We start from the raw sequence: 22,269 nt of genomic DNA on the forward strand, positions 1-22,269 counted from the left end.
GATGGAAACCAAATTTGGTTTCACCAAAACTAGATGAAACCGAAATTGGTTTCATCATTTTCCACATATTTTCATTTCACCAACACAAACTTCCAAGTCTGTGTCCGTAACTTTTGTAAGTTAATTAACCTAAACACATCAAATTCTCAACAACTGAAATATCTATTTCATTTCTATCAACAACTGAAATGTCTATTTCATCTCCATTAAAAGAATTCATCATCAGTTCACTCCATAACATCTCAAGCCATCACCTTCATCATATTTGTAGCTTCATAATCCCTGCAACTCATCATAACCTAAACTAATAATCACAACTATCAACTGTAGTTTCAAGGATATCTATAACTCTATCAATTAATATACTACATCTCAGTAAATATCTTTCTAGGTCCAAAACCCATTTACCAAATAGCAGCAGCAACTAAATCTTCTAATTTGTTAAGAAACATAACAATCTCTTCCACTATTTCAACTTAAAATCAGATCCCTCTTCTTAACTCATCAGAGATTCAAATTCATCAACATCCTTTTCTCAATCATCTCCTTCTTAATCAAACCCCTCTCCCTAAATTTTGCAGATAGATCAATATCAAAGAAGAACCCTAGTTTCTTAATTTAGGGAAGATTATAAACCATAATTCTCTACGAAATCAAAATTAAACTTCATACTACCATCTCTACTTCAAATCAGAACAAACCCACTTTAATTCTAACAAACCATTGATATTTAATAAAAAAGAATCAATCAAAACAGAAACCCTAAATTTGACCCCCGATTTACCTTTTCTGTGAATTCTGATTTCAATAATCGATTCAACAACATCACTCTCAATCAAAGCAAAATTAAACTACAGAGATACGAATTACAATGAAGAATTAAAGAAGTTTGATGCACTAACCCATTTTTAAGAACCACGATCTAGATTTAACCCTCTTTCTCAACTATTACGGAGAAGAAAACCCATTTTGAAGACGAAATTGATGCTGGTGGTGACGTAGGTGTTGCTGCTTGTGGTGACGGAGGTGTTGCTGCTGGTGTTCGTGGAGATTTGTTGCTGCTGGTGATGATGGTGGTGGGAGAAGGAGACGGGAGAAAGAAGAAAAAAGAAATCAGAGAAGAAGAAGAAGAAAAGGTCAAGGGCATGTTTGTCTTTTTTTAAAGTAACAAAAACTAAATTTACACATTATTTGGCTTGGGATTTTTGTCCCAGTTTTATTTGAAACGGTTTTTATTTGGTAGAAATAATATGACCGGTTTTTTCTTATCACCGGTTTGTTCATCTAGGGGTTTTGTCACTAGTTTTGTTATCAGAGTAAAAAACCCGAAGTATCAGAGTAAAAAACCTGAAGTAAACAAGATAAATTTTGAAAAAACACTCCACGTCATCGATCCGCATCACCAAAACCATTGTGTATTTAATAACTCTACGATTGTTCATAAAAGAACTTGTTAATATCCAATCCCAGCCGTCCAAACTCCTTCTTCCGACTCTATTAAATTAAACCGAAAAACAAAAAACACACTCACTCCTCCCACCACCTCATCCCAAATAATCCCATCATCAAACTCATCTCCCATCTCTCTCTCTCATCTCTCTTCAACGGAAAAAATGGAACCTTTTTTTTCTCCTCCGCCTCCTCTTCCCCACTTTCTAGCTTCTCAACCACTCCCCACAGCAGCTCCACCGCCACCACCACAACTCATCACACCAGATGCTCCACCACCACAACCACAGGTGGTTGTTCCACCAGCTCCGTTAGCTTTTATAGCTCCATCACAGACAAATCTAGATCAATTGCACATCACTCAAGTAACTTCAACAGCACCATCACCACCACCCAAACAAACTCCTAACAATCACAAAAACCATCCTCCTTATCATGAGGTAACTAATTAATACTCCAAATCTCTCTCTTAATTTTTTTTATAATGACTGAACTAACCCTAGATTTGTTATAAAAATTGGGTCTTTTTTGATTTTTTTTTTCTTCTTGCAGATGATAATCACAGCAATTAAGGCACTAAACGAGAAAACTGGTTCAAGTAAGAAAGCAATAGCAAAATTCATATATTCAGCTTACACAAATCTACCACAATCTCATTCAGCTTTACTATCTAATCATCTCAAAAGATTGAAGGATAATGGCGTCATTATTACCATCAAGAATTCTTACGCTCTTCCATCAGCTCCAGCTCCAGCTGCAGCAGCAGCACCTGATAACGGCACTCCTTCAGCTAAACGAGGTCGTGGAAGACCACCCAAGACTAACACTGTTGTTGCTCTTCCTAATCCTAGTCCTAATACCATCCCTAATCCTAGTCCTTATACCATCCCTAATCCTAGTCCTAATACCATCACCACCATTGTAGGAGGAGCTAGTCCTAATACCACCACCACCACCATTGTAGGAGGAGCTAGTCCTAACACCACCACCACCGTTGTAGTAGGAGTACAAGATAGATCTGGTGAGGTTGTTTTACCGGCGAAAAGAGGTCGTGGTCGTCCACCTAGGTCAACCGCTAAACCTAAAGCAATTGCCAAGCCCAAGCCCAAGTCCATTGGTGGAGGAGGAGGATCCAGACCTAGGGGTCGTCCACGTAAACTCATTACTGATGCTTCTGCTTCTGGTTCTGCTTCTGCACCTCCTGCACCTGAGTTGGTACCTGGAATGGTGATTCTTCCAACAAATGAGAATTCCGTTAATACTGTGCCTTTGACTACAGTTACTTCTACTGCTACTACACCAACTGGAAGAGGTGTTGGAAGACCAAGGAAGGTGAATGTGGAGGCTTCTGCTGTTGCTCCTGTTGTTAATGGTGCTGTTGTGAAGCCAGTTAGTAGTGGAAAACCTGGGAGGCCAAGGAAAGTTGGTTCGGTCGGGAGGCCAAAGAAAGTTGGTGCAGTTGGGAGGCCAAAGCGTTCTGCTGGGAGACCTGCAAGGCTTGCTGATGCTGGTATTGTGAAGAAAACAACTGCAGTTTCTACCGGGAGACCTGTTGGGAGACCTAGGAAAGTGGTATGTATATTGCACTATATCAGAGGTTTTTAAAGTTTTAGATATTTTTTGTGCTTAATATTGCTTGTCTGAGAGTTTGTGCCAGTTTTGAATTTTGCGTTTGATACTGCTTATTATGTGTAGAAATGTAAAACCCTTTAACAAATGATGCTCTAGGAAACATAAATTGGTTGCAATGAGCTATTGACTAGGTTGTCATTTCGATGTTATAGGCTCCAATATATCTAGCTATTTACATGGATCTGTTTAGTGTTCATTTAAAGAGCATAGAACTAGAGAATGACTGTAGAGTGCATAGAACTAGAGTCTAAAGAATGATTGTATACCTGCATCAAATGGACGTTACAACTTTATTACTTGTTAAGACAATTACACCATTAGTAAGAGATCTGTTGGGAGGCTAGGAAGGTGGTACATATATTGGATACTTTTGTGCTTAATATATTACTTGTCTGAGGATCTTTTATTCTGTGTCAGTTTAGATTGTGTTCCATATTGCGTACAGTAAGAATGTGTAGAAGTGTCAAACCCTTTGCGAAATGCTCAAGGGAACATGAATTGGTTGCAATGTGCTAGTATGTTATTTTTGGCTCTGTCGTTGCAATAGTATTGGCTCCAGTTGATCTAAGTACAGCTGACATTGATCTATTTAGTGTTTATTTGCCTAGAACTAGAGAATGATTGTTTACTCATATCAAATGGACTTTACAACTCTAATACTTGTTTAGACAATTTTTGCACACTTACAAAGAGATGTAAAGAAAAGTTAGTTTCATTCACCTAGTTGTAGTGATAGGCGTTTCATATTTTTACCCGAAGTTTTACTTGATGAACTTGAATTAGAATTCACTCACTGTGTTGTACAGTTTACTTTGTCAAACCAGCAGTTTTATGGTTTAGGACCTATATGCTTTACCCCTTTGGTGCTGGCAAATTGAACCCTATATGTACATGTGGATATCTCCAATTAGCTTACTCTTTTAAAAACATTAGCCTCCTAATTTCTTGAGATACTTCTATCATTGTTAATTGTTTGCTTTAAAACTTCTCTTCGGCATGTATAACATAACATTTATTGAAAGTCCGCTTTGTATGAACTGTATTTGTTTCAGGGGAACAATATTAAGGATAAAGTTGTGACGTTATTGGAGGAGTCATTAGGTCTTGGCATGAACCAAAATGTTCCTGACATGTACCTGAGACTTACACAACTCTACACCATCATTACTGGTAGAGATTACAACCTTGCACTTGCAGGAGCTACTGCCCAGGGAAATAACCAGTGATATTATCATTTAACAGACGAGGATATAATTAGGATTCTCCAGTAGAGATTTTCGTTATCTTTGTACGTAGTAGATCCTGGTACTTGGTGTGGATATCTGGTCTAATGTAATAAAATTTATTTCAATTAGTTGTAATGGATAATATGTTTTTCTTTTACGGTAAGCCTTATCTGCAGTGCAAATAGAGTGTTGCAAAAAAGGGGTTTCACATCTTTTGATTCTATTCAAACAGCTTTGTGCTATGAGGAAGGCTTTTTTAAGTCTCCCTTTCGGCGTGGGGTTCAGAAGTCCATTCAAAGCCGACAACCTGATCCAAGTGCAGCATTACTCAAAATCCAGTCATACCGATTTAGGAGTTTGAGATGAGCAGTGTGAAGTTGGATCAAGTTGTCAGCTTGGGATGGACTTGTTTCACTGCTTGCCCTTGGGATGTTAGTGGTAGAATGAATGCCTTGGGATGTTTGTTTGAGGCAGTTGCTTTAGCCACGGTTGATGCTTCCCACCAGAGTTGAATATTCAAGTGGGATATTATTCTCATCTCTCAGGTCAGCAACTGAGGTTTTCCACGGTTGATGTTTGTTTCCTCTACAACCGAGGTTCAAACTTAAACTTACAATAGGCTATGTTTTTGGTTCAGTGAATCGAAGAGTTACTAGACTACAAAAGTAAGAAAGATACGACTTCTCAAGCTGGGAATGCCTGAGATTGTTCAACCAAGGCTTTATATTTGTTAGTCTTCTACGTACTTAACAGTCATGTTCAACAAAGAGTGGTACATTTGGTAAAACTAGTCAGCTTCAAAATTGTATATATATATACAATTCAATCAAGGCGGGTTCGTTTGAACCACAGTCCGATCAGGGACAGGTGATGGTACTGATTTTAAGAGATAACATGCTTGGATCCTCTACTTAAAACCAATGTATTTTATTTTATACAGATGAACCCTAATACCCCTATCATTGATGAGTTACCAAGGTCCATGCGAAAGTACCAAAAAATAATAATAGGGGCATCCAAAGCTGCTGGTGTTCCAGCAAATTCACTTGTACGGTCATTGTTACTGACGTTTTCGTTGGTAGAGCGAATACCCAACAAGAGCAGACATTAGAAGTGTCCAGAGGACCTGCCAGAAAAATAAATCATATGGAGTTCAAGGGTTTATAGTTTAAACATGGAAATGAGAGAATGAAAGAATGTCAACAACAACGTCAGAATGAGAATTAAGTTTACCGTATTGACTGTATGCCATCGTTCGAGCTTTCTGATCCGTGACTGCATGTCTTCGATTATGCTTTCCATTGGTAAACTATCCCTGCTTGGTGAGGATTCTCCAACTGAATTGTTCCCCTGTAATCCACCCATATAAGAACTTCCGAAAATGTAGAAGGCCATAAACAAGAATTAGTGACACCCTTTGCAAGACTAACTAGAGTGGTCTTCACTCTTCTGCGAACAACTAAATGAGTACATTAAACTATTGCAGTACCGCTTCAATATAGATGTCTACATGATATTATAAAATGTCAAGTCTTTCCAACTGCGAATCTCTTTAATTTTCTAATAAAAACTTTGCCCTAAAATATTCTCTTTGAGACAGATACTTTTCGAATAAGATAAACCTTTCTTTATGTACCTGACTTTGTATGAATTCAACAAGTTCCTGAAGTCGTGTAGCTTGATGGCGATGGATTCCGGACGAGCTTCTTTCAAATGCTGGCAAACTTTCCAGAATAATTTGAAGATAACTCTACAATTGTGTGAAATTAACTCGTTAACCCATGGAAGAGATAGAAGATATGTGAATTAGAAAAAGTGGATTTAGACTAAAGCATATTCACAAAGGGGACAACCTTAGTGGTATATGAACCGTCTAGATCAAGTGCTGAACCAGCAGTGGCTACTACTTCCCTGTTTGTTCCTTTAATCTGTAAATATGGGCTCGGGATATCTTGGAGATGATCAACCTCGATCAGAATCTAAGTAGAATGAAAAAACCCAGTAAAGCCAAATAAGAGTTAAACTTCTGCTCTCAACAGGTAAGCTTAAGTTTGCAAGTTATGCTTAAACTATAAGGTGTGATCCAAAAATTAATAATCAATTATGAAAGAGAAGAAAATTCAATAAGACCTTTCCATCTTGATAGATCAATGCGGATGCTTCAATGTAAGCTACTGCTTGATACCTGGTATGACAAATGAAATAACACAGCATTGGGTTCAAATAAGATCAACAGGAAAATAAACAGTCGTGTTCAACCAGTAAATGTAGTTGCACATGGTGAACGTGATAAACAATAAGATATGCTTCTATGGCGCCTCAATATTTTCTATTATTAGTTAAAAAACAATCTTCAATCAAGGAAACACACATTTTAACAGCTGATGAAGAAAAACGCACTAGGGTTACAACTGAGTATTAAAAAAAAATCATTTAGTGCCGCTTGAAATTAGGTTGCTATGTTCAAGATGTTACCCAAGATTAAGAAGGCCAGAAACTGTGGTAATGCTGATATCGAAATCCACTTTTGGTTGTATGATAAAGTCGCCTTCCCGTATAGGCTAAACATGTACATTTAAAAAGGAAATTAAAATACAAGAGCCGCGCAGGGGTTTTGACATATGCAAAAGATGGACAACGGTAAAAACACTTTGTCTAGCTGCACAACATACCTCTCGTATCAGTAAAGCAAATCTGCCTTCACATAATCTAACTCTTATGCACTCACTTTCTGTGAGGCTCCCATTATTAGGTGGTCCAGGAAGCCGCAAGTATATATCAGTGAAATTCTGAACAGAACTGCAAAACTTTGCACGATCAAGTAGTTTCAGAATGTCCTGATATCCAACCTAAACATTAAAAAGTGTCAGGATGATACTAAGAGCAGACCCTTTTCAAACAACTCCACCACAAAAGAACCATCTTGCTAAGTTACCTGTTTATTGCTTTTCAGAACAAAAAGAGAACTCTCAGGAGAAAGAACAGGATCAAAGTCATTTCGAATTTTCAGCTGCAATAAGAACAGGAAAAAAAAAAACTATTAATGACCATACCCCACAGAAAAAAAGTAACATCAGTAAGAAACAGAATCGAGTAACTCCCACAGAAATGCATTATCAAATGAAACTCAGTCTACTGACATGTGCATGAACAAGGTGGGGTTCAATGTACTGCTGAAACATTGGAAATACTGTTGTCATAATTTCATCCTGTGACATATAACACCCAGTCCTGTTCTTGTCTCTCTGTACTCTGGCAATTAGATGCGAATGCACACCTCCAACCTGTTAGTAGAAGATGACAGTAAGATGGCAGTGTCTGGAAAGGAAGATGACAGAGAGAATAAAAGCATCAGAGTAAGAAGAGAAGCTAGCTTATAATTAGTTCTTACAACAGCTATCCACAAGTCGAGTGATTTACGAATATCCGGGTGCAAGGCATAAACCCCTTCAAAAATTATCTGCACAGACAAAAGAAAAGGAACGGCAAGAATACTATTGAAGATAAGTTGACTGAGCAAGTTTTGGTGCAGGAGATAGGGAAAACTGATGAAGTAATTAAGCTGCTAAAGATGCATTTGATAATGGACATGAGGTATAAATGTCTTATATTGGATTCTGAAACAGGAAGTTTAATATGAAAGGTTTTTCAAATGGAGGAACAGAATAGAAAGCACAGAGACACGTATGCAGGGGCCACTTCACTACCAAAAGAAGCAAAATGTTACCACAACTACAAAGGAATAAGATAATAAGCTAAACATCCCTACGATGAGAGAATATAACATGAATCTTTTGGTCAGAGCTAGCACATTATTATTGACTGATCAATGCTTTGTCAAATGGACATGGTAAGCTGCCCACAACAGCTCATCGAATAAATGTAATCAAACAGTTATAACTATGGAATCCACTGCATTCGTAATGGTTATGAAATACTGACCTTCGTACTGCTCGTACGACTATATATGCAAAATATACACAAGAGAAATGAAAAATACCCCCTACTAAGATAGAAAATGTACCACTCCACAATCCTCGGAAACTTGAAGTTCCTTGAAACCATTGCGAGTACAGTTCTCTAGATCAAATATAGGCACCTTTGTCCGTCGACGGTTCCTTATGTTATCAATGTTCTGCAATGCATGGAATGAAAATTTTATAACCGTATACAGTAAAACTAATACATGCAAACAGTTGAGAAGGTTTCACAAAAATCAGCATTTTTAATTGGTAACCACCACTCATCTGAATAACAGTATTTTTAGGTACCCTAGGATTTCAGAGAGACCGGTGTAATCTGTAGCCTCACCTCTTCTACAATTGCTAAATGCAGTTTACCTCACTTTTAAGTTTTAAGTAACATACTCGTTATATAATACTTTCATAGCATTATGACTAACTAGCCAGCCACAAATAAGATGAAACATGTATAACAAAAACAACCGAGGATACCAAAATAGATGATAGAACTGTATATTTAAAATTGTACCTTTGAAAGTAAATGCTGATCAATAGAACTAAAGTTATCAAACTTAAAGTCCTTCACTTGTTCAGATTTATAATAGCTTTCAAGTGAAATGACTTCACAACCAACTATGTTTGCCATTTTATGAGCTAAACTAGTTTTGCCCGAACCACTTGGACCCCCTGCATTGTCACATACAAGAACATCTGACTACTCGAGTATGTCATAACCAAAAAAGTGATGCTTTAGATAAGCTAGTAATGAATAAATTAATCAGAATACCAGCAACTATAAGCTCTGATGAATGTGGGAAAAAAGATGCAGGCAATGGATTTAAAGGTGTAATTCAGTGCCTCAATCCTGTGTGATGTGTTTTCATCAAATACAAACACCCTAGATATTGTAGATCACCCAACTCTTCAAAAGCTAACATAATGAGATTTCTTGAATATTAGAGAGGACTGCAATAGAATCGAACACTTCTTTAATTTTCAATTAACCAAATAATATTTTAGTATCCGTCTTTCTTTTGATTTTTTATTTTATAGAAACGTAGGTGAGAGATGTAATTCATCGTACTAAACAAAATCACTAACCAATGCCAACAATAACTGGGAGCCCCTTATTCTCCAGCACAGCCTGTAATTAAGCAGAAGAGCCAATGTGGTCATGGATGCAATCTTAACCTTTGAGAAGTTCAGAAGAAAAACAGTACTATGCGGTTCGTGTTGGTTAATCAAAATGTTGGCTACCTGGATTGCTTGAACAGCTAGAAGCAACCCTCTATCCAAGTCGTATGAATCAGGCATTGGAGCAAGCTGCATGGTACCCCTGAAAGAAGAATCTGCAGTTGCTCATGAGAGAAGCATAATATTAAACGAAACATAACACGGTCAAAAAGCAGATTATTTGTTTTATGCTTAGTGAATCCAGCAAATGTAACAGAAAAGTAAAGAATAGAGCATCATTTCTATTTGCGACTTAACTGTCAGTATGTCCACCGACCGAGGAAGTGAAGCGCCAAGTTGCTAATACAGGCTCCATTTGAGACTTTGTTGGGGACCGTGTCCATGGCTGAGTTAGGTCCTCAAGACTGTTAACAATGTTTGAAGTAACACGGATTGGCTTTGGGGCTTGGAGGGCCTTCTCTTGCACTTGAGTCAAGGATGTACTAGATAAAGGTGGCGGTGTATTTAGACGAGGCACACCTGCAATTTGGAGTAACTGATTTGATAGAGCAACAATTAAGATCTACTAAATCAATAACTACCGACAGGCAACAACGAATTGAAGATGTAATGTAAGTCAGCCCAGTTCAATACCTCTGCTTTCAAGACTCATTTCCAGATACGACTTTGTGATCCATGGTCCCTCAATACACATCCTGGAGACTTCTGTTCCAAGAACCTACAAGGAAGCCAGTAAATGAAAATCTTTCCACTTTTTCACTATAAAATTAAAAACAAAAAAAAAACTCTGCCTTACGTGAAGTTTGCAATTTCTAATACAAAATATTGAAACTCTTGATTATTTGTTTCAGATGGTACAATACCATGTAGTGGAAGCACATGCTCAGTGACTTCACTTGGTGAAACAATAAAGAGGAGAAAGAGAACAGGAATAACACCTATCACGAGTGAAAGAAGAAAAGAAGAGCAGAAAATGCAATTAACTGCACATCTATCACCCATCTAATGTAGCAACAATCACCACTTGGGGGCTTTGTTAATAATTTTAGTAGTTGATACCACCAAAGCGAAAATGAACAATTACAGCCTTATAATGATTATGTCGAAGAATCCGTACCCTCCTATCTGTGCCCCTCAACACCAAGAATGTCTTCCCAAGAGTGTCAATAGTTTCAAGTGATATTGACACTTTCCCATTATTAAACGATGTAGATGCCCGCTTATAACTGACAACAACAGTGTACCCCAAAGCAAGAAGTCCACCTAAAGTCATCCTTCCAACCTGTTTTAAGAGAAGAGAAACATCCTAGATAGTAAATTGCAGGAATTGAAACAAACAGGATCAAAACAATCTTTACATACAATAAAATGCAATCGACGCCTTCAGCTCCAAACGGCAGGAGAAGCTTGATAGGCTTTCGCTTGGTATTGCAGAAGAAATTGCATGATGCAAATGAAAATAAGTGCCTCATTTTGTTGGAGAGCGATGTTAGACTTAACTGTATTTTTCTTTGAGCCTTCATATACGAATCCTTTTGACTCTTTCTTAGTGTGCTCATGCAAAACTAATAAATTATGATTAAAATTAAAATAGCTTTCAAGGTTGAGGCATTTTTTCTCTTCAGATCATCATGCAAACATCTGTCGGATACTGAGTGCAGCCATAATGCCAGATGTATACTGTGACACAGCGATGCGCCTCTTAGATCTTTTCACCATTTCCATGATACTCCGTGAAACTTGTCTATTTCCATAGGACTTGGCATGATATATAAGATATCATTTCCATGATACTCCGTGAAACATGTCTATTTCCATAGGACTTGGCATGATATATGAGATACAATTTCCTAACACAAAACTTACCTCAAACTCGGCTTTTGGTCTGATAATGTAACTTTTGTCGACGATCCTCTGGTCACCTAGTGACAAGTAATATTTTATACCAGCCTGTCGCACCTTTATCCAGTCATTGATTCGTGCTTCTTCAGATGCTGAAGGTGGCCTGAGGTACATCTCGATAAAACTGAAAACATGAAAAGCCTTTGATTAGTCTTTTATTTCCTTCAAAAGATATTAAAGATACTTCCAGTGCCTACGCATACAGTAAATACGGAGCGCCTAGAATGCTAGCAATCTTAAGGACAATACTAACTCAAGCTATTCTTCAGGAAGATAGAAACATCTGGTGGCACACTTACTTATCTGTTTGTGTTTCAATTCCACGGAAAATGAGAGCAGAATGTCCATCGGGAGACTGTTACAAAAAAACTAACTAAAAGTTAATTAAAAACAGTGTGTAACAAAACAAATATCAACTTTGGAGGGTCTTTATCATATCCCTCCAGGATTTCAGCCAATTTCTGTGAGAAAAATAGCAGCACCCTTGCTGGGTGTTAATTGTGAAAGTACTTTTGTATTTTATTTACTGCCATATATGAGGGTACCATTTTGCAGTTTAGCAAAAGTAATTGGACAACAAGAGAAAATCCAACTTTTGAAACTTAAGTTACCAAGCCAGAATATCACAGACCTCTTTGCATTTCAGTTTGTAGATAGGCTCCCTAAAAGATGAAACAAAGCTGTTGTTGATTCTAATCTGCATAATGAAACATACTTTAGCAATTCCAAATTGATAAAACCTCACAAGTTTAACAAACCACCAACCTGAGCATGATGGAGGTCCGGCTCAATATCCTTTCTGAACAGTGGGAAGATGCTGTCAATGAGGGAATCCAACGAACAAGAATCCCCAATGTCATATCGTACTTTGGAAAGCAGGCTGAAATGCACACCACCAACCTGGACCAAACATCATTTTTCGTTAACTTACATCAGATGGAATAAGCATGTCTCTCGAGCTTATTGTTTAATGGAGCGAGAATCTTACTACTGCAACCCGAATATCAAGCAGAGAGCGCAACTTTGAGTGCAGAGCATAAGTACCGTCAACAATCACCTGCTCAAAATGTCACAATTGTAGCAAACATAATTGTCGATAGCCTGAAACACCTATAAACAAGACACACATTCACAACACTAACTATAAGATCTTACCACCCCTGTCGAAGAGCTCTTTATTGTTTTTGAACCAATATGTTTCTTTTCTTGGAAATCAAACAACGGCATCACTGCATCTTTACCGTTCAACAGATCCTATTTCAACATAGTCATCAATAATAATTTGAAATACCATGACAACACTGGAAATATTTCTAGAAAAACATAGAATACTACTCGAACCAAACCTCGAGATTCCGAACTAAAGCATCAAAATCTATCGAATTAAGATCATTCACTTCATCAGCTCCTTTACGATAGTTCTCCATCGATACACGAGCACAGCCAATTACAGATGCTACCTTCTCTGCTAAACTTCAAAACATATAATAAACATCACCATCAATCACAGACAGCAAGAAATGAAAACACACACTGGCTTAAAACAAAAGAATGAAATATAAGAATTGCATTATACCTAGTTTTACCAGAGCCACTAGGACCACCAATGCCAACTATCACTGTACCATCTTTTTTTTCTCGAAGCTCTTGAATAGATTTTACTAACAAATAATATCCATGATCAAACGTCTGTGCCAACAACAAAAACAAACATTAATTAATCGAACTCTAGATTTTACCCAAAAGTACAACTCGATCAAGCAGTATAAACCTATAATTTAGGCGAGAAAAACGATGGAGAAGGCGCCAAAATTCGACCTAGTTGTAATCAACAATAAGCTATAACTCAATCAAAATGAAACAAAGAATCATAAAATTAAACAAAATCAAGATGAAATTATACCACATGGAGCGGAAGGGATTGGAGAATCGACGAAGAAGAAGTAGAAGATTGTTGCTGCTGCTGCTGTTGTTGGTGATGGCGATAATCACGACCTCCACCTTCAAATACTCTCTGAACTACCTCGTTATCCATTTTCGTAGTTCGTACCTAATTGATGATGTCGCTGTTGATTGCAGAGGACTACTGCTGCCTGCAAATGGGAAAGAGAGAAAGAAAGAAAAAGAGGTAGAGAATCTTTCAGAAAAGAGGACCAAGAGGTGGTGGGGGTGGGAATGAGGGGTTGGTTGCTGTCTACTCTAGATGCAGTTATCATAGTCCTAAGACTCCCTAGCCAGTACCAACTGATCCCACTTGTTGCTTTTGGTCTCCGGAATTTCATTCCCAAGTCCCGACCCAAGTTTCCTACAAGAGAAGCCAGCACATATGTATATTGACACAAACAATTGTCATTTTATTATCATCAAATGAGCGAATATTTCTTTGACACAAACAATTGTCATTTGTTTCCTACAAGAGAAGCCAATGTATCAAATGAATCGTACATTTATTTCCTTGATTCGTAAAGTGAATAAGCCTACTACTCCAGCTGATTTTAGGCTTATCTCTCTTTGCAACTCTAATTATAAGATCATCTCTAGGATTCTTGTAAATAGAATGAAACCTCTGCTAGGCAAAATAATATCACGATATCATGCTGCATATATACTTGGTAGAAACATCCAAACAATGTGGTGATTGCCCATGAACTAGTTCATACTATGAAAACAAAAAAGGATAGATGTGGCATCATGAGCCTTAAACTTGACATGTCTAAGACCTTTGATAGAGTGAAATGGCCCTTCCTAATTGCAGTTCTTAAGAAATTTGGGTTCTCAGATCACTGGTGTCGATTAATTTCTCAGTGTATAAGTACCACCAATATCAGCATTCTTTTGAGTGGTTCTCCATGCACTTTTTTTCCCCTACTAGAGGTCTAAGACAAAGAGACCCATTGTCTCCTTATCTGTTCATTCTGTGCATGGAATCATTTTCTAGATACCTCAAACATGCTGAACATTCTAACTTAATTCATGGTTTGAAAGTCACTAAAGAAGCTCCCAGTATATCCCATCTGCTCTTTGCAGATGACTGTTTGCTTTTTACCAAATCTACTCACTATGAATCAAGTAACTTTATGTCTTTGATTAGAGATTTTAGTAGTATCTCTGGCCAGATGATAAACTTTGAGAAATCTGATTGTTTTTTCAGTAAGAATGTTCAACCTGATCATTGTGTGTCTCTTATCAGAGCTATGAATGTTAGGAAGATAGAACTTAATGAAAAGTACCTAGGTATACCTTTCTTTATTACCAAAAATAGGACTGAGAGTATGTCCCACTTAAACACTCATCATGATTCTAGAGTGTCTAAGTGGAAAGGTAAACAATTAGCTCAATCAGGTAGATCCATACTTGTTCAGCATACTTTAAAATCTTCCTCTAACTATCATATGAACTCTTTTCTCCTCCCTGACAATATCATTAACAAAATGGAGCAGTCCCAAAGAGACTTCTGGTGGGGAAAAAATGGTCACAAGGGTTATTACTTTAGAAAATGGGAAAAAATGTGTACCCATAAACTGCAGGGTGGGTTAGGCTTTAGGAACCTGAAAAAAATGAATCTAGCCCTTCTAACCAAAACTGCTTGGTTGCTCATTCACTCTCCCAATGATCTGTGGGTTCAAATTCTTAAGTGCAAGTACTTCAAGAAATGTCATCCTCTCCATTACAAGAAACCTTGGTCTATGTCTTGGGTGTGGTCTAATATTTGTCATGGTCTAGATATCTTAAAACAACATGCTTATTGGGACATTAGAGATGGTAGTTTAGTTCAGGCCTTCACTGACAACTGGATTCTAAATCCTTCTCAGCCATTGTGTGTCAATTATCTAAACCCCAACTACAAAGTTGCTGAGTTTATCAATCATGAGTCTAAAACTTGGAGGATAGATTTAATTGAGTCCTTTTTCACTAGTGATAATTGTCAAAAAAATATGCAGCATGATAATTCCAATTTCTGGTTGTGATACTTTAATTTGGCCTTACAACAGAAATGGTATCTTAATTGTAAAATTTGTCTACAAACTGCTAGCAAATGAATTGCCTCATAATTCTAATCCCAACCCTGATTTTGAAACACATAAGGTTATCTAGAAGTCTTAACTTTTGCCTAGGACCCAATTGTTTATATGGAAGTGTTTTGAGAATATTCTACCTATTGGTAGAAACTAGCTAGATTCAACCACACCCATGATGATAGGTGTAAATCTTGTAACTCTGGTGCTACTGAAACTCTAGAACATATGTTACTTCACTGCTCTTTTGTTAAAAATGTTTGGTCAAACATTCCTGCTGTTAGTAACTCTGTTTTGCAGGATTCTGATACCAACATCAATATTAAGAACGGTATTTCTAAGTGGCTCATATCCAAATCTCTACAAGATAAATCGGCTACTGTCCTTACTGCGGCCTGGTATATCTGAAAAGACAGATGCTCGAAAGTGTTTGATAACATACATTTAAACCCTCAGATTACTGCTAGAAATGCTCTAAGAATTGTGGGTGAAACCATTAATGTATTTGCCCCTGTATCAGTGCCAAACATAACCAATGTTGTTCCTGATGCTGCTTCTAATTTTCTTGAATTTGTATCACATGAAAGTCTTCTAATTTTCTGTGATACTTCCTTTGACAAGAATACTAATGACTCTGGTGTTGGGATTGTGGCTTTAAACTCTTCAGGTGACTTTAAGGGATGCAAGCTAGTCTCAGGGAGGAGTGCAAGTTCTGAAGTAGATGAAAGTGCAGCAATACTGGAGGCTGCAAGTTGGATTAAAAGAAATAACTTTTAGGACTTTTACATTATAAGTGATGCTAAAAACATTATATCTTATCTGAATAATAGCAAAGGACAAACTAGTTGGACCTCATGCTCTGTATTAGATGATTATCTTTTCCTTCTAAAAGATATTTCTCCTCTTAGATTCATTCATCTTAAGAGAGATCATAATAGTTTAGCAGATATAGCTGCAAAACAGAGTAGAATGTTGAGAATTTCAGGAGAGTGGGATGTCAACAATCACCCATATTTTCTCCCTCAGGCTGTAATTTCTCATTAATATCAATGAATTTTATTTTCCTAGCAAAAAAAAAAAATTGGGCGAGCACAAAAGGTGTCAAAATTGCCAAATTCCACGGGCGTTAACTGTAGATTTGTAGTGATCTACATTATAATTGGTGAATTAGAAACCTAATTCTACAGGATCTACTCTGCAAAAGAGGAAAACTTAAGAAAATAAAAAAAAATAATAAAAATTATTTCAATAACTACTGAATTCACGAGTACAGGGAACACTAAATAAGGTTTCACAACAAACATATGCCAAACACACGTGAATAGAAAACTAACTAAGGGTGCCTACTTAGAGGATGCCCCTAGCCATACTAAACATGGGACATGACAATACCCACCCCTACAGCTAATCGTTGTCCTCAAGGATGAAGGATAGAAAACTAGATTTGATAGAAGCAGTATCTTCCCATGTAGAATCTTCATCAGCAGTTTTACACCACTGAATCAAAACTTGAGGAATATGATGTTTTCCTTTGAAAATTACTCGATAGTCCAAAACTGCAACATGCTTGACCTTGAATAAACCATCTTTTCCAGTAGTGGGTAGTTCATTATGTGATGTTAGTCCTTGTCCAACCTTCTTCTTCAATTGAGATACACGAAACACCGGATGATGCGAGAGGAGGAGGCAACTGTAGCTTATACGCAACAGCTCCAATCTTTTCTAAGACCTATTAGGGACAAAAAAACTTGGCTGAGAGCTTCAAATTCTTGCGTAACTGCACTGATGTTTGCCTCTACGACTGCAGATGTAAATACACCCAATCTTCTACATTAAAAGACCTCTCAACTCTTTTCTTGTATTTCGTGCGATGTTGTGCTTCAAGTAAATTCTGTCTCAGAGCTTTTGTCATTATCCCACGCTGGTGCAAGTAGTCTTCTACCCCTGAATTATTGTGTGTTAGTGGAATGCAACCCAAACTGTGGTGGAGGTATCTGTATAGAGCTTGGTAGGGACTTAACTTTAAGATGGTGTGATAAGTTGAATTAAACCACCATTCCGCGAGAGATAACCATGAAAGTCACTTAACAGGCCTGTAACTGCATACACAACGTAAATAAGATTCTAAGCATGCGTTTACCCGTTACGTCTGACCATCCTTCTGTGGATTATAAATTATTCTTAAATGAAGAAGAGTACCCACTGCCTGAAACTACTCTCACCAAAATCCACTCAAGAAGACCGCATCTTTGTCTGACACAATGGTTTCTGGAAAACCATGTAACTTAAGCACCGTCTGAATGAGGACCTTGGCTACAATTTGAGCAGTATGCGAATGGCTTAAGGCTGCAAAGTGCGAGTATTTAGTAAACCTGTCTACAATCACCAAAATCACATCTCCTCCCTCATACTTAGGAAGCCCTGTAATGTGATAAAATATATCAAAGTCTTTAAATTTAGTTCCGTTGTCTCACATTTTTCTTTTTTGTCGATGACTATTTGATCTTTACTAAGGCCAATCCTAAAGAGGTAAAACATTTGAATACTATTATAGAGGACTTTGGTAAAACTTTGTCAAGCCATTAACTTTGATAAAATTGGTATGACTTTTAGCTCAAAAACAGATAACATTGTCAAATTATCCATTACTAGTATCCTAAACATAAAAAAATACTAGTTATACAAGTAGTATCCTAAACATAAAAATAAACTAGCTTTACAAGATAAGTACCTGAGTATTCCTCTCCTTCTTCAGCAAAATAAATGAAAATATTTATCTGGCATGATTTATAAATTTGATTATAGTTTGTCCTCTTGAAGATCTAAACATCTTAACCAGCCAGGTAGAATAGTCCTCACTCAAACTGTCATAGGATGTATTGCTACATACAAAATGACTGTCTTTCCTATGTCAAATAAATTAACTGATATAATAGATATATAACATACATGTTGTGAATTATTTTTTGGTGGATTTACATCACATTTACACCACCACCTTTACATCTCCTTCACCACCCTTAGTCTTCTTGTAACCTCCATCTTTAGTACATGTTAATGGCTAGTAATGGTTGCATGCCATTATCTCTAATACTTAATGACATTAACCACCCACTCTATTGTATATGACATATAAATAGAGGTCCTTACACAATTGTATACACACATCTAATGAGAATTCTTCTTCTTCTTTCTCTCTATTTTCTATGTATTCTTTTAGTTTATAACACGTCATCAGCACGCTCTACATCGAGCTTCGGAACATCTAAGAAGAAAATCAACAAAGGAGAATTGGTGTTAAAAGAAAATTTTCTTTTTAATAATATTAGTAATTGGTTTTTAACTCTCTAAATTTGCTTGCATGGTATAAGTTAAAATCTTATGCTAACTTTTGGTTTCATTTTGTATGTACTCTACTTGGATGGACTAATACAACTTTGATGCATAAGTAAACAGAGACGATCAATGGTATTGTTGGTTTCATTGCTAACCCATTTTTTTATATATCAATTTTGTTAAGGTATTTCTATAATATCTTTTAATTATTTTCTTGGATGATAACTACAACATAATTGATTATTGAATCAATTTGGTTAGCCTTATTTGGCATATTATTATTTTGTCTTATTGACAATAACAAAACCCATGTCTATGAGATCATAAAATATGTTCTCATTAGAAAAGTTTTTTTTTCTTTTTTGCGATGGATTTCATATCTTTGCTGCACCAATTATTTTTTATTGGTGCAATTGAATTAAATCTATTGATTAATTCTAAAGAGACATGGTCCATATATGTATGGGGTGTAGATGATCAACATTAAAAATCGATTTCCTTTCTTCTCTATTTTTTTAATAAAGAAAAAGAAAGAAAAAAAACATCGAAAGATGGTGTATGGTTTTTACTCCTTTAGTGAAATTGTAATCACCAAAAATTGGTGTTATCACAATTTAGTTACCTCTCTGGTAACTAATCACGTGCATGGTTGAAAAACCTACGACCAATTTTTTGGTATCTTCATTCATTGGAGGAAGATCATGTGATTTTTATTCGGTTTCTATTCACCTACAAGAAACCATCCGTCTAACCACAAAGTGTTTTTTCCCTTTGCGATAACTAAAAGGACAATATTTTTTTATTTTATCGATACGAGAGCTTGATAAATCGTATAAACCAATTGGTGATAATTTTCTCCATCATTTCTATAAGATGGGAAAATAAATTGACGTATTTTATAAATTTGTGCCAATAAGGAGTGACTTTTTTCTCTTCGACCACATAATGGTTTTTTTTTCCGAATAATATAACGATAATGATTTCTTTATTTTTTAAAGAAACATATTAAGCCAAACAAAATTGGTTTTCCTTATCGATCCCATAATGATATATCGTTATTATGGTAGATGAACAAATTCAAATACCAATAAAATGAGGAATCGTTGTATCCTTGAGGGATATTTAACAACTTTTGATTTTTCCTCGTGGTAATAATCTCCAATATTGAAACCATTCCACTTGTAGATGGAATATGGTTGGAAATAAATGATCAAAGGGTGCACACCTGTCTAGTTAGCTTATATTATTAGTCTTTTTAGAGACTATATTGATCTTGGTATAATTTTATTTTGAGAAAGAATATGTCCACAATTTCCTTCTAAATCATTACTTCGTTGGACCTCAAGGTCACAAAATCATTGGTAATTTATCTGCATATTTTATATGCTTTTGTCTGTAACAAATAAAATCAATGGTTGATTTTGAATTTGTACGTCTAATGGACTACAATTTTAGGACATTTTTTTATAGCTCTTGAAGCCAGAATAATGTCCAACCTGGTACTGTTAAAATCCAGAATTATTAAAAGTATATGTCCTCGAATTAATCGGATAATACTTAACGAAACTTGTTTTTGTGTATGAGATGAAAATTTTCCGTCATATTGAGGGGGTGGGGGGGGACTATACATAAGCTAGTGTTAATTAACTTTATAAAAGTTATGTCAATTTCTCTCCCATCATTAGAAAATTCAAAAAGGCTGCCATAAAATAGGCATGAAAAATATGTCATTTAGCTTTTCCATAAGCTTATGCCGTTTGAAAGGCAAACCCGATCACATTTAACAAGCATGTAATGTTTTAACACTTGCTATAGATAGTGCTCTTATGGAGTCTATCATATTACAATTCACATTCTCAAAATTAATATCTCCTCGTTAAGCAGGGAGATTATAATGCTCATGGGCGCTGGTACCATTAAATTTTGAGGTTTTCAAAATATGCATACATTAGAGAATTGTGTGGGATAGTTGTAAATTAATGATTTTCGAAAATTTATTTACAATAGCTACTGAATAAGAAATGATGGTGGTTATGAACCCATCTACAAATAAATATCGACAAATGTGATTGGTAGGCACAAAATCCAGATTATGTTGGATTAAAATCTCTTGAATAACACAATTTTTGGATCCAAGAATTAACACATAAAACGTGCAAGCCTGACATTACAGGTTGGTGTAATCTTCATGCGTTATGTGAGAAATATGATCGCTGTAAAAATGAATTGAGAATTTGATTATTATTTTTTTTTCTCAAACCTTAGGATTTGTTGAATAATACTTTGTTCACCTTATATGATGCATTTGGCGTGGTAGTCCTTAAGGACTCATATTGCATTCACACAAGAAATGTGGGGGAACATATTTGAATTCAGGCAGCCACCTGACTCTATTATGTCACAATCCTTTATGTGTTTTTAGAAACTTGGTACAACACTAAAATCCGAAAAATAAGTTGATGATATCAACTTCATAGGTCTCTTAAAGAGTCCATAAAAACACAAAAATACACGTTTTAGCAGCATAAATATTTTTTTTCCTCTTAAATCTGCAGTTTAATATTATGCTTGCATGAAACTCTTCTATGATATAGATTAGAGTTATTATTTTGATGCTTGGTTTCTATAATACTCATATAGTTGAGTTAGCATCCATAAATCGTCAAAAGTTGTACTCTTTTCCTTCGTTTTAGGTTTTGTCCCATGTGGTTTTTCCTGACAAGGTTTTAACGAGGCAACATCAGACGTTAAATTTTTTATGTAAAATATTGATATTGTGCTCTTTTTCCTTCGTCCATTTTTTCCCCCGTTGGGTTTTTAATGACAAGGTTTTAATGAGGCAATTTAATTCAACATGGTGATCATCCAAGCGGAGTTGTATCAGTTTTGGTTATTTGGTGGATTCCCACTATTAACGAGGTCAATCTGTTAGACCAAATCTGCATAGCCATCTCTAGAAATTTGGATGTCCTTCTGAACCACATAAGGTTTAGTTACAAATACGTTTTTTTGTTCACGTATTGTAATGTATACATATCTTGGTACTTCGTTGAAGAAACTACATCAACTACTTCCGCAAATCATCTCCAAGAAGCTAGCAATTCAAGACACGGGTCCTCAATGCATTTAAAGAAGCATGAAAATTCGAGAACACTACTAGACTAGCACAAAAGAAAACTCCATCAACTAGCAATTTCTTCATGAAGGAACAAACAATCTTTTGCATTCAAGAAATTCGTTCATCGAAATCGGGAAGTGTCCACTCAAAGATTTGCAAGCCAAAATTTAATTAAAGTACTTATCAGGGGGAGGATCATACTAAGAGGTATTTTAATGGACTATCGCGTTGTACTCTTTTTCCTTTGTCAAGGTTTTGTCCCACTGAGTTTTCCTTGTCAAGGTTTTAATGAGGCATCATTTGCGCGTCAATCACTACTCTGCACATTTTGTACTCTTTTTCCTTCACCTAGGTTTTTTCCTTTGGGTTTTCCTAGCAAGGTTTTAATGAGGCAATGTCTAGTAGTGTGGTGTCATCCAGGGGGAGTGTTGTGA

The 22,269-nt window shown here is 36.3% G+C and overlaps 2 protein-coding genes across 5 annotated transcripts; one reads left to right on the forward strand and one right to left on the reverse strand.

Moving 5' to 3' along the window:
* Window positions 1–1,534: 1,534 nt before the first annotated feature.
* Window positions 1,535–4,489, forward strand: LOC113282117 (proline-rich receptor-like protein kinase PERK2). Its single transcript, XM_026531056.1, has 3 exons — window positions 1,535–1,889; window positions 2,002–3,021; window positions 4,134–4,489. The coding sequence occupies exons 1-3, from the start codon at window positions 1,614–1,616 to the stop codon at window positions 4,305–4,307; spliced, it is 1,470 nt and encodes a 489-aa protein (XP_026386841.1). The 5' UTR covers window positions 1,535–1,613; the 3' UTR covers window positions 4,308–4,489.
* A 576-nt stretch (window positions 4,490–5,065) lies between these two features.
* Window positions 5,066–13,557, reverse strand: LOC113282118. 4 transcript variants are annotated; one of them, XR_003326580.1, is made up of 26 exons: window positions 13,269–13,557; window positions 12,942–13,054; window positions 12,712–12,838; window positions 12,521–12,619; window positions 12,354–12,422; window positions 12,131–12,265; window positions 11,997–12,062; window positions 11,665–11,720; window positions 11,330–11,489; window positions 10,581–10,745; window positions 10,097–10,181; window positions 9,761–9,982; window positions 9,527–9,618; window positions 9,371–9,413; window positions 8,799–8,956; window positions 8,332–8,442; window positions 7,699–7,767; window positions 7,448–7,591; window positions 7,243–7,317; window positions 6,980–7,156; window positions 6,783–6,868; window positions 6,438–6,492; window positions 6,161–6,286; window positions 5,944–6,057; window positions 5,541–5,679; window positions 5,066–5,433 (listed from the first exon to the last, which is right to left on the reverse strand). XR_003326580.1 is itself a non-coding variant. In XM_026531057.1 (26 exons), exons 1-26 carry the CDS (start codon window positions 13,398–13,400, stop codon window positions 5,368–5,370), a joined length of 2,862 nt encoding a protein of 953 aa, XP_026386842.1. In that variant the 5' UTR covers window positions 13,401–13,555; the 3' UTR covers window positions 5,066–5,367. The 4 variants fall into 4 exon arrangements, 3 of the variants coding, with proteins under 3 accessions (XP_026386842.1, XP_026386844.1, XP_026386843.1); XM_026531057.1 differs by having other exon boundaries at window positions 5,541–5,657; window positions 13,269–13,555; XM_026531059.1 differs by lacking the exon at window positions 13,269–13,557 and having other exon boundaries at window positions 5,541–5,657; window positions 12,712–12,830.
* Between the last annotated feature and the right edge of the window lie 8,712 nt (window positions 13,558–22,269).

Source organism: Papaver somniferum, chromosome 5 (assembly GCF_003573695.1).
Source record: "Papaver somniferum cultivar HN1 chromosome 5, ASM357369v1, whole genome shotgun sequence".
Taxonomy (NCBI): domain Eukaryota; kingdom Viridiplantae; phylum Streptophyta; class Magnoliopsida; order Ranunculales; family Papaveraceae; genus Papaver; species Papaver somniferum.

What these genes read in the sequence shown, in the direction of transcription:
- LOC113282117 (XM_026531056.1), top strand. Translation starts at nt 1,614, where the DNA reads ATGGAACCTTTTTTTTCTCCTCCGCCTCCTCTTCCCCACTTTCTAGCT. An exon ending in ACCATCCTCCTTATCATGAG is followed by an intron (nt 1,890 to 2,001) that starts GTAACTAATTAA and finishes TTCTTCTTGCAG; the next exon opens with ATGATAATCACAGCAATTAA. An exon ending in TTGGGAGACCTAGGAAAGTG is followed by an intron (nt 3,022 to 4,133) that starts GTATGTATATTG and finishes TATTTGTTTCAG; the next exon opens with GGGAACAATATTAAGGATAA.
- LOC113282118 (XM_026531057.1), bottom strand. Translation starts at nt 13,400, where the DNA reads ATGGATAACGAGGTAGTTCAGAGAGTATTTGAAGGTGGAGGTCGTGAT. An exon ending in TGAGGGGCACAGATAGGAGG is followed by an intron (nt 10,182 to 10,580) that starts GTACGGATTCTT and finishes GCTTCCTTGTAG; the next exon opens with GTTCTTGGAACAGAAGTCTC. An exon ending in TGATCTATCAAGATGGAAAG is followed by an intron (nt 6,287 to 6,437) that starts GTCTTATTGAAT and finishes CATTCTACTTAG; the next exon opens with ATTCTGATCGAGGTTGATCA.